Source organism: Eumetopias jubatus, unplaced genomic scaffold (genome assembly GCF_037043125.1).
Source record: "Eumetopias jubatus isolate StellerSeaLion01/CBP00866 unplaced genomic scaffold, mEumJub1_p1.0 scaffold_80, whole genome shotgun sequence".
In the NCBI taxonomy this organism is placed as follows: Eukaryota; Metazoa; Chordata; class Mammalia; order Carnivora; family Otariidae; genus Eumetopias; species Eumetopias jubatus.
In genome coordinates, this window is record NW_028274886.1 from 90,105 (window position 1) to 102,140 (window position 12,036).

Below are 12,036 nucleotides of genomic sequence, written 5' to 3' on the forward strand. Positions count from 1 at the left end.
CAGGCCAGGACTCTGCTCCGGCTGGGTGGCCCATTCTGCCTTCAGCTGAAGGCGGGCAGCGGCAGGGAGGCATGTGGTATCCCTCCCCCAACACAGGCTGGGGGCAAAAGTGGGAACAAAATGGGCAAGGCCCTGCCCACAGGAAACCTACACTCCAGAGAGCTGACAGAAAGCAGAGCGAGATCAAATACAGTGATGTCTGAATGGTAGTAATTACAGCCTAGGACATTAAAAAAAAAAAAAAAAGGAAATACTGCTGTTTTGGGGTGAGGGTTATAAAGCATCTTGCTGGAAGTAACCAACTTTTACTCTTAAACATTCACTAGCAATAATTAGAGTAGTTTTAAAAAGCATTCTTTAGCAATAACAAAAACATTAAGATGCTCAAGTTAAACACAATCAAATCTTTTTCTTGTTCCATCAGTAAAAAAAAATGAGATAGCTTTAGAAAGAATATGGAAATAATAAAATATTCTATGGTGGTAAGAAACATTTAAAGCACATAATGTTCTTTACTGGATCAATTATATTAGGCAACCACTTCCCCTCTAAAATGATGTCCCTAGCTAAAACAGTCTATACCATCCATGTAATTACCAACAGAGTTCAGAAGCTGCCAGAAGAGCGTATCCATACAGAATACTTTATAGCCCACCACGGCACACATCTTTTGCCTGAAGCAATATGCAGAACTAAATAATGAAATTAAGTATCAATTGCAATTCACTGCGTTAACTGAAGATTTTGTGGAAAAGTACAAGGGTTTGAAAAATTAGTATCTCAATACTAAATATTTTCTCAACTAACAGGTACAAATGAAAATTTTTAGGGTCTTACTACTGACAGGACATTTCAAAGTCTTGGTGAAGCCTGCCGGTGTTTGCATAAGAGAAATGTCTAATCTTTGTTTTCTGTGCTTAGAAAGAATTGTTATACATCTACCAAATGTTAAAATACAAAATATTGTTAATATGAACAGTCCATAATTAACAAGTTCTAAGGCTCTCAAACACGAAAACCAGAAGCTTTAGGAAAAAGCCTTCCTCTCTCCTGGGCCTACAAAGGTACAAAAACTCCAAGGCCCTACATGAATCAGCATGGTGACATTACTACTGAGAGGTATATGAACTAAAGATGGTTCAAAATTGTCCCTAGTCTCCCATTTCCTTAGATTTTCAATAATCCCACGGCAGTTTCTTACTGCTCAAAGACTCCCAAGTGTGGAGGCTGACATTGATCCTTGGTAGAAGAATGAAGAAATCACGGATGAAGACGGCAAGCCACCATGAGCTTATTTATGAGGTTTCGACGCCACTGGTCTAACTCACAAGCAGAAGGAAAAACTCCCAATCATCTTATATTTAGAGTGTTTCGTGTTTCTCAGGGAAAACAAGAAAAAAATGAAAAAGAAAAATAACTGATGGAGGAAGGGAGGGGAGGAGGGAGCGAGGGAAAGATTTTCCAAGACACTAGAACATGCTAAAAAGGAACATTATTTAAAACTGGAATGGAACTGGCACGGAAATCTGGATGAGTCCGTGCAGCAGACAAGAAAGCGAAGAAAAGGGCCCAAACAAATCTGATCCATTTCTCCAAGGTCTAAGAAAAGAGCTTTAGTCACGTTAATAACTGGTTTTAAAGGAACTAACTAACCATTTGGGGAGAAAAAAGAAGACACATCCCTTTCTCCATACAACGCACACCTGATACGTAAAATTACAAGCGGCTACGGAAAATGAACACACAGAAACACTGTAGGGAGATTAAAACACTCATTTACATCGGGGTTGAATGGACCTTCTAAGATTGAAGTAAAAACCACAGAGGAAAAGATCAGATCTACATACATAAAAAGTACAAATTTATCTACATTTAAAGAAAAAGATACAAAAATGAGTCAAACAAGACAAAAATATTTGTCACCAGATAAATTTCTTAGAGAAATTATGAAAAGGTAAAGATGTATGAAAAAAGATGAATAAACTTTTATCAAAGATCAAAATGAACAATGAAATGTTAAAAGGTAAGCAGCAAGCAAAACACAAGGAGAGCATTTTTCACCACGGAAGTTGGCAAGTTAAAGAAAGTAAAGCGGGCAAGGACGTCAGGAAAAGGGAACCCTCACTGGGCGGCTGGCTGACAAGATCAGGCCTCACACTTTTCCTATTTGATCTGGAAATTCCTCGTGTGTCATCCCATTTCCCGAGTCCCTACATATGCCAGCCGCCCTACGTAACTCGGGAGAAAATAGCGGTATGAACACAGCTGAGAAGCCGATAATTAACGGTGACCACCAGAGTGCCACCAGGTAGCAGAGAGAGGTCCCAGATGCTAGCACATATAGGTACCTACACACAAAACAACAATTACTTCTCACCTGTGAGAAGGTACTTTGTGTTAGCCAGTTTTTTCCATTACTTTCTCGTGGCCCCTAATCTCCAAACGATGCAATAAAAAACACGGTGTAAAGGGGGATGCCTGGGTGGCTCAGTCGGTTAAGCGGCTGCCTTCGGCCCGGGTCATGATCCCAGGGTTCTGGGATCGAGTCCCACATCGGGCTCCTTGCTCAGCAGGGAGCCTGCTTCTCCCTCTCTCTCCCTCTGCTTGTGCTCTCTCTGTCAAATAAATAAGAAATCTTAAAAAACAAAACAAAACAAAACAAAACATGGTGTATGAATATCATGAAGTTAAGCTCATACAGATCCTCTTAGGGTGACGTGAGGAAGAAAGACTGGTGAGGGTAATGAGTACATATCTAGTTCCGGGTATCTATGTCCACCTTGGTACAGCCACAGAGAACTGAACCGATGAGATAACAAATCTCAACTGTGTATGTGTGCCTGACACATACTAGGATCAAGAACTACTGGGCGCCTGAGTGGCTCAGTTGGTTAAGCGACTGCCTTCGGCTCAGGTCATGATCCTGGAGTCCCGGGATCGAGTCCCGCATCGGGCTCCCTGCTCAGCAGGGAGTCTGCTTCTCCCTCTGACCCTCCCCCCTCTCATGTTCTCTCTATCTCATTCTCTCTCTCAAATAAATAAATAAATAAATCTTAAAAAAAAACTACTATTCTATGGTACAAATGTAGTAATGTATACTGTACATTCTTCTATGGATGCTTTCCAAACGCTGCTCAGACCACAGACAGGAAAGAAGACCGCATGATGTAAACACGTGAGAAGGTGAGCACATTTATCAAAGGACTGCTCTGACTACATACAGAAAACACACAGAAAGGACTTCCAAGTACCCACTGTTCTTCATCTGCACTGTCACAAAAGTGGACCACTGAGAGATGAAACCACTCGAATAAGAGAAGGAAAGTCACTGGCGCCTCTCTGCGGACTGCATGGCGACAATCCATTCTGATTACTTCTGAATTCAGGAGCTCTCAAGCAATTTCTGATGGGAAACTTCTGCTAACATTTGACAATACTATTTTTTAAAAAACCCAACTATCTGAAGACATGACTGTCACCAAAGGAAATCCTTCTTACCAAGTGGAACATGCAGTAACTCATGAAACCAGTTACATCTTAGGATTTCCCTGTGAAAGTGCACATCACCCACAATGTGTAAAAGGCAGTAAAGAGGGATTTTAAGATCCCTTGATTTTTCAAGAATAACTATGACACACAATTTCATTAAAAGATGAATTCCATTAAGATAATTCATGATATTTTATGTAAAAAAAAAAGCTACTAAGAATTTTAACAAGTATGTAGCAACAGCGTTGACAGTAAGGATCAAAGATGCTAAAACAGAGAGGAATAAAGGACATGGCCACTTTCTGTGGATAAAGTTCCTTTTTGGCAAGGAAACTGGAACACCAGAAGCATGTAAATATGTAAATGTTCTTCCTCGCATACACACACGTGCACACACGCACAATGCACACAATGTTCAAAGACAACAGACTTCCCTCTCTCTCCTATGTCTGAATGTTAGAAAGCACGTTAAATAACAAAATGCCGTAACCATGACAAGAAACAGCTAAGACTGACTGCAGTCATCACCTGCAGTCACCTGCATCATTCTGCAATCACAGAATTCCAGATCCATTTCTGAATCTAAAGTCCCACATTAGCTTTAGGTGTAAAATTGGAATTTCCACAAACAGTGGGTGACACGACGTTGTCCTGCTGAGATCTGGTGGCTGATGAAGACAAAAACAAAACTCTGAATTTATCGTCCCTGCTAGAATAGTGCATGAACTCTTTAAAAAGCGTCGTCCAGGACTTACTCATGTTTGGATCCCGTCAGGTCATCGCAGTGTCTCACACACACTGGGTCCTTAGGGACTATCGGGAACCGAACTGAGAGCCAGCCAGTGGAATGACTGCAGCCAAGTGTGCAGTTCAGACACCTCTCCTGAGCAAGAGGTAAAAAGAATCCAAGTACCGAACGGCCCCACAATTCAAAGTCCTCGTCAGGGATTTTTGTAAGAGCTGCCAACAATTTCACATTCTCCTGCTAGGCTCTGACTCAGATGCTGTCCATTGGGCTAAACATGAAGAATAAAGTAGTCACAAACAGGGAGAAAGCAGTGACAGGGGCAGCAGCAGACACAGAGAATTCCCACATGGCAAGAGAAGCAGCTTCTCAAGTTAACGACACATGCAGCTAACTAAACAGCGTCCGTGTCAGGGCACCCGGCTGGCTCCACAGGAAGCATATGACACCCCTGATCTCACAGTCGTGAGTCTGAGCCCCACACTGGGTGCAAAGATAACTAAAACAATAAATCAATAAACTGAAAAAAATAAAGAATCTCAGTGTTGACTGACATTGCATACCAGTTAAAATACTCTCTGCTTCTAACAAAGCACCCCAAAGATAGGAGCATACTTAAAAGTGGACATGGCTTTCCTTTTCCACAGAAAACATATAGCAGAGAACACTTTTCCCAGAGTATTTCTACAAGAATGTGCTGAAGAACTCCAAATACAAAAAGATCAAATAGTGTAAATATAACAAACCACAGTTAAGTCACATAAGGAAGTAGCCATCAATGCCATTCAAAGAACAGATCACTACAAAATACTAGAAATTAAGGAGATGAACGTATTCTTGACAAGAAAACAAATTTCAAACTAAAGTCAATGAGCATATACATGCATTTTTTTTTACATCCCAGATTTTACCTATCAGTCATTTGCATCAGAATAACCAGCCACAGAGCAAAGCACTACAGTTGAAAGAACACTGGGTTTGACATCAGAATGGTCTGGGTTCAAATATGAACTCTACCAAAACTGCAGTGGTTCAGGGGAAATCACATGGCCTGAGCTTCAGGTCCCTCACCTGTAACATGGAGATAAGCCAACCTACCTTGAATGGCAGTTATGCAAATGAGCAAGTAACTGACACTCACGAGGAAGTCAAAAAAAAAGCAGTATCATCATCATCTACACGTAAAAATGTCCTTCCAAAGATCACCAATGATGATCTATCTTGTTTAAAAAGGTAAATTTGCATTTGTCTTTGAAATAAACCCACTGACAATTATTTTTAAAATATTCTGAGTTGGAGTGTCACAGAAGTGTAAAAGATATGATTAGTATGCCTTCTTCAACATTTTTTACAATTTTTAGGTGACAATGACATAATAAAATCAGCCATTTTCAAGTGAATACGGCACTGAGTCCATTCACGATGTTGTGCAACCCACTCTATCAAGCTCAAAAACATTTTCCTCACCACAGAGGACGTGTCATGCCCACTAAGCAGCTGCCCCCCGCCCGCCGCTGCCGCCACTTCCCAGGGCCGTGGCGACCACAACCTGCTTTCTAGCTCCATTCATCTACCTGTTCTGATACTTCGTGTAAATGACATAGAGTCCGTGACCCTTTGTGTCTGATTTCTCTCACAGAGTGTAATGTTTCCAAGGGGCATCCGGGTTTATCAGTATTCATTAATTTTTATGGTTGGATAATATTCCAATGTGAAAAAACACCATAATTTGTCCATTCACCCACCGGTGGACATGTGGGCAATTATAAATAGTGCTGCATGAACATGGGTGGATGCCTATCTGCCTGAGTCCCTGTTTTCGATTCTAAAGGCATCTGGAAATGTCTCAATCCGCTTTCATTTGTGAATGAGAGGTTTACGGACATCCGATGCTTGGTGGACCATTTTTTTCTTTTCCCATCTTAATAATGTCACCCCACGTCCTTCTGACCTCCAGCGTTTCTGACTCAAGAGCCCTTCCTTGTGTGTTTCTCTCTTGCTGCTTTCAGAATATTCTCTTGGTCCTCGGGTTTCAATAGTTTGATTGTCATGTGTCTCAGTGCGGATTTCCTTGCATTTATCTTTCCAGGGATTCACTGATTTTCCCGAGTATGGAGAGTCATGTCTTTCATCAAATTTGGGAAGTTAATGGCTACTATTCCCTACAACATTCTCTCCACCCTTTCTCCCTTCCAAGATGCCCAGTGTGTGCACATGTAGTACACTTGGCACTACCCACAAGTCCCTTAGGACATGCTTATTTTCCTTCACTCTTCCTTCTGCTTCTGAGAATGGGTAATTCCACTTGAAATTATCTAGTTATTGAAATTACCTAGGTTCAAGGTCACTGATTCCTTCTTCTGCCAGCTCAACTCTGCTACTGAAACTCTCCAGTGAGTTTTTCCTTTAATTTATTGTACTTTTCAGCACCAGAACTTTTGCTTTTTGCTTCTTTTATAATTTCTATACCTTTATTGGTATTCTGTATGTTAATACATCATTGTTCGGGGTGCCTGGGTGGCTCAGTCGTTAAGTGTGTCTGCCTTCATTTCAGGTCATGATCCCAGGGGTCCTGGGATCGAACCCCACACCTCGGGCTCCCTGCTCAGCAGGAAGCCTGCTGCTCCCTCTCCCTTTGACCCTCCCCCTGCTTATGTGCCCTCTCTCGCTGTGTCTCTCTCTGTCAAACTATAAAATCCCTGGAAGAAAATATAGAAGTAAATCCTTGTGACCTCGGGTTGGTAAACTGTTTCTTAGCTCCAATGCCAAAGGCAAAAGCAACAGAAGAAAACACAGAGGAGTTGGACATCATAACATGAAAACTCTGTGCGTCAGAGGATACCGAGAAGAAGAAAACACACGCCACAGAACGAGACAAAATATTTCCAAACCATATATTGACAAGAGACTTAAATCCAGATTGTATAAAGAATGCTTACAAGTCAATAATTAAAAAACACTTAATCCAGTTAAAACAGTAAGCCCGGGGACGGGTGAGCCTGGGGATGGGTATTAACGAAGGCACATTCTGCATGGAGCACTGGGTGTTGTACGCAAACAGTGAATCGTGGAACCTACATCAAAAACCAATGATGTAATGGATGGTGACTAACATAACACAGTAAAATAAAATTTTAAAAAAAAAAGGTGGTATCTTAAAAGAGGTACACACAATGAGAAAAAAAAAAACACTAAGCAAAAAATCTGAATAAACATCTCTCCAAAGACATACAATCACCTAATAAGCAGATGGAAAGATGCTCAATAGCACTAGTCGTCGGGGAAAGACAAATCAAGCCACGGTGAGATACCACTTCACACCCGACAGGACGGCCACAATAAAGAAGACAGACAGTAACAGTGCCCGTGAGGATGTGGAGAAACTGGAACCTTCACACACTGCCGGTGAGAATGCAAAATGGGGCAGCCAATTAGGAAAACAGCTTGGCAGTTTATCAAAAACATAGTTACCATATAATCCAGCAATTTCACTTCTAGGTATATTTACAAAAGAAATAAAACAATGTTCACACAAAAACACTCACATACGGACATTCGCAGCAGCATTATTTACAACAGCCTAGAGTGGAAACAAACCAAACGTCCGTCTACAGATGAATCGGTGAACACAACGCGGAATACCACAGAGTGGAATATTATTTGGCAACAAACAGAAATAAAGCCTGACAGGTGCCACAACACCGATGAACCTTGAACACAGAATGCCAAGTGAAAGAAGCCTGTGACAAAAGCCCACGTACTGCACGATTCCACTTCTGTGACCTGTCCTAAGAGGCAAATCCACGGAGACAGAAAGCAGACTGGGGGCTGCCTGGGCCTGGAAGAGGGTCCGAAGGGGCAAGAATGGGATGATGGCTAATATATTCAGTTTCTTTCTAGGATGTTAAAAATGTTCCAAAATTAGGGGCGCCTGGGTGGCTCAGTTGGTTGGGCGGCTGCCTTCAGCTCAGGTCATGATCCTGGGGTCCTGGGATCAAGCCCCACGTCCAGCTCCCTGCTCAGCAGACAGCCTGCTTCTCCCTCTCCCTCTGCCTGCCACTCTGCCTACTTGTGCTCTCTGTCGAATAAATAAAATCTTTAAAAAAAAAAAAAAAGGTTCCAAAATTAGATGGTGCTAATAGTTTCATAACTCTGTGAACATACCAAAAACCACTGAACTGTATACTTTAAATGGATAAACTTTATGTTATATGAAATATATCCCAATAAGCTACAGAAATATTTTTTGGAGAATTATTTCAAATAAATAAATTCAGTGTACAAATGTCCACATGTAAACAGAAGATACAAACTCCATTTTAAACCTCATTTTATAAACAGGCTTCCAAGTTCTTATGCATACTTGTCTAGCTCTTCAGTGCCCTCCTTCACTGTCCCTCGCTGAGGTAATGACTGTCATGGTGTCACTTTCCGACAGGCATAATGCCCGCCTATAATGGCTTCTCCCACACTCCTCTACACATCGCTTCTTCTCCACTGGGACTGAGAGACCAAATAAACAAGCTCCTTAAAAACATACAATTAGGGAAGGGTTAAAGCCCTGAATGAAGTGAAGGAGAAATGGGCATAAAGCAGTTATCATTTTGGATCATGACATTTATTGTAGGGGCTCCGAGTCCCTTCACTTAAGGCCATGGTACCAGATGTCTGTCCGACCCTTACGACTGTGTTTAAATAGAACACAAACAGAGATTTTAGGTAAGGTGATATTCACAGAAAATGTGCATACACCAGTTGGGTTTCACATGTGTTCTCTTGAAATTGTAGTCATGAGATTACTAAAAAAAATTAATTAGATACCATATGTAATCGAAAAATACTATTTTCTAACAGAATTAAGACATGTTTTCTTTCACTTATGTTAACTCCAAAATGATGATTACAGTTAGCAAATGATAAGCTAGATCAAAAGGGTCTTGCTAACCTCTTACTGTAAGCTTGCTGTATAGCTGTGAATTCACTTCCTTGTCTCGCTGAAAACGCCGGAATTCATCAATTGCTTCCCTCATGATAGTAACAGCCAAAACAAATCCCTATAAAACAAAATAAAATATGGTATTTGAGAAAACTAGCTTTAACAAAAGTTAAGAGAATACTCTTTTACCAAGCAGTTTTACTTCCCCCCCTTTTATATTACTTCTAAAACATAAACGAAAACAAAGAAAAAAGACAAAAAATAATGAAACACTACAAGAGGAATATAACACATACTAAAAGATTTACAATTCTCCCTATTCCCAAATAATTTTTTTAAATTCATATCATAACATGTACAAGCTAAACATCAGAAAATACTTAGTAACCCAAAGAAAAAAGAAATCAACAATCTGAAAAAACAAAAAAAACAAAAAAACCCCCAGGAATTCTATTTAGAATGCTCGTGCCTTTAAATATCAAATTACCAAAGGCTGACATAAAATCTTATGCTTTCTACGCTTGAATTCTGTTGGTGGAAGAAAGCAGGAAGGAACGCGGCGCAATCCCAACACCACAGCCTCCTCCTGTCAGGCTTGTCCGCTTTGTAAGCAAAACCTCAACAGGTCAACTTGAGGCTACAGAAATAAACTCTGATGTGCTTGTGATCTCTTGTGAAATCTGTTATGCCCCCAACATATGGCTGACAGCTCAGAGGCTACACTTCTGTTTTCCGAGTGTGAACACTCTTCAAGTCTACCTCTCTACGACCACAGACTCTTCAGAAGGCTGCATGTTACACGGACGCGCATTCCCCAGGCTACTCTGTGAATGACCCAACGCTGGACAACTGCCCTCAAAGGACAACAGTCTGTCACTCCAGGGCTGTGTCTGTGTCACCAACAGGCCACATGAGGTGAGCCCTTGTGTTTACTCAAAGTTGATCCTCCCTGCTACGCTCAGAGTTGTACCATCACCGCCATCTGACTGTAGACTAGTCTCATCATCCCAAAGAGAGAGAAATCCCACACTGGACAGTGGTCACCCTCATCTCTTCCAGCCCCCAACCCCTGGCAACCATGAGTCCAACTTTCTGTCTCTATGAATTCGCCTCTTCTGGGTGATGTGGCCCGTTTAGCATTTTGATGAACAGCCAAGCTTCCTCCCAAAGTGGTTATAACCCTTAACGGGAGCTTATTGGCCATTCGTATCTTCTTGGGATAAATGTGTGTTCAGATCCTACACCCACTTGTTAACGGTGTCATTTGTCTTTTCACTGTGAAGCTGTAAGAGCTCTTTGTATTATTCTGGAAACAAGTACCTCGTTAGACATGGGATTAGCATATGTGAGAGTACAAATATTTTCCCCCACTCTAGGTTATCATTTTATTTTCCTGATGGTATCCTCTGATGTCCAGAAGTTTTTAATTTGGATAAATACAATGTAAGTTTTTCTTTAGTCACTTGGGCTTTTACCGTCCAAGATCACAAAAATTGGCCTCTATGTTTTCCGCCAGGAGTCTTACAGTTTTAGCTCTTCCACTGAGGTCTATGATCCATTACGAGGGGTTTTCTGGGTATGACCTGAGGGAGGGGCCCAACTTCCTTCTTTCGCATCCAGCTGTCCAGGTGCCCCAGCACCATTCGTGGAGTGCACTGAACAATCCACCGGACGGTGTGAGCATCCTTGCCGAAAACCAATCTGTCATGAATGTAAAGGTTTATTCCTGGACTCTACGTTGTGTTCGTTGGTCTAGTCATTTATCCTTCTGCCAGTCCCACACCTTCTTGATTACTGTGGCTTTGAAATGAGCTCTGAAATGGGGAAGCAGGAGTCCTCCAATGCTGATCTTCTTTTCTGGGTTGCACTGGCTACTCTGGGTCTCCTGCATTTCCATATGAATTTTAGAGTCAGCTCGTGAGTTTCTGCCAAAAAGCCAAGTGGGATTTTTGACAGATTGTGCTGAATCTGCAGATCAATTTGGAGAGTGCTGCCACTGTAACAATACTGTCTTTCAATTCCTGAACATGGGATGACTTTTATTTATTTAGATCTTTGATTTTTTTTTAAAAAAATATTTTATTAGTTTCCAACAGGCAACCCTGTATTTTAGCTAAATCTATTCCTATTTTTTTCTTTCTGATGCCACAACAACGGAACTGTTATTGTAATTTCATTTTCAGATGATCACTGCTGGTATACAGAAATACAAGTGGTTTTGTGTATCTATGTTGTACCCGACAACCTTCCTACCTCATTTCTTAGTTCTAACATTTCTCTGTGTGTGGACACCTCAGACTTCCCAGTGTACAAGATCACGCCACTGTGAAAAGAGCCCAGGCCTCCTTCTTCCCTTTCTATCTAGATGTGTTTTAGTACAGGTAAAGACAGAGAAAAAACTATGAAAATCCAAAGCAGGAGACACCAAAATATTCTCTTAACAAACTTAGTGTTATCAAAAGCCTTAAAATTTGCACACACTTTAACCAAACAGTTTCACTTCCGGAAATTTATCCTAAAAAACAAAACAAAACAAAAAAACAAGGATCCCAGCAGCATCCAATATAAAAAACTGGAAATAACCTGAATGTCTATAAATAGGAAATTCATGGTACACTCATATGTTGAAATACTGTATTTCCTGAATTCAAAGATGCGGTTAGTCTCAGGTGGGAAGACAATACCACTTTAAAAACAAAAACTCTAAGTCTCAACTGAGTGTTAGTAACATGAAACATAACGCATCCACCGAAGCAGGAAATACAGTTCTATGCAGCTGTTCTCAGGCAGGAGAATATTTACTGTTGCAGACCATGTTCACAGTGTATACGTAATTTCTTACAATTCTACTTGTGACCCCCTTGCC

At 41.1% G+C, this 12,036-nt stretch overlaps 1 protein-coding gene across 11 annotated transcripts in view; it reads right to left on the reverse strand.

The window, feature by feature from the left end:
- LOC148161729 (putative phospholipid-transporting ATPase IIB) overlaps nucleotides 1–12,036 on the reverse strand; it is a 127,755-nt gene that overhangs the window by 77,643 nt on the left and 38,076 nt on the right. For 4 of the 11 annotated variants that reach the window (XR_015767380.1, XR_015767377.1, XM_088020606.1 and 1 more), the window contains exon 5: nucleotides 9,180–9,288. Coding sequence is in view for 2 of the 11 variants with exons in the window: in XM_088020606.1 (XP_087876732.1) it covers nucleotides 9,180–9,288 (109 nt within the window). In the remaining 9 variants the exon portion in view is untranslated. Of the gene's footprint in view, nucleotides 1–2,377; nucleotides 2,616–3,774; nucleotides 4,373–8,597; nucleotides 8,762–9,179; nucleotides 9,289–12,036 lie in introns of those variants that run through there. The other 7 variants (XR_015767374.1, XR_015767373.1, XR_015767379.1 and 4 more) reach the window with 5 other exon arrangements.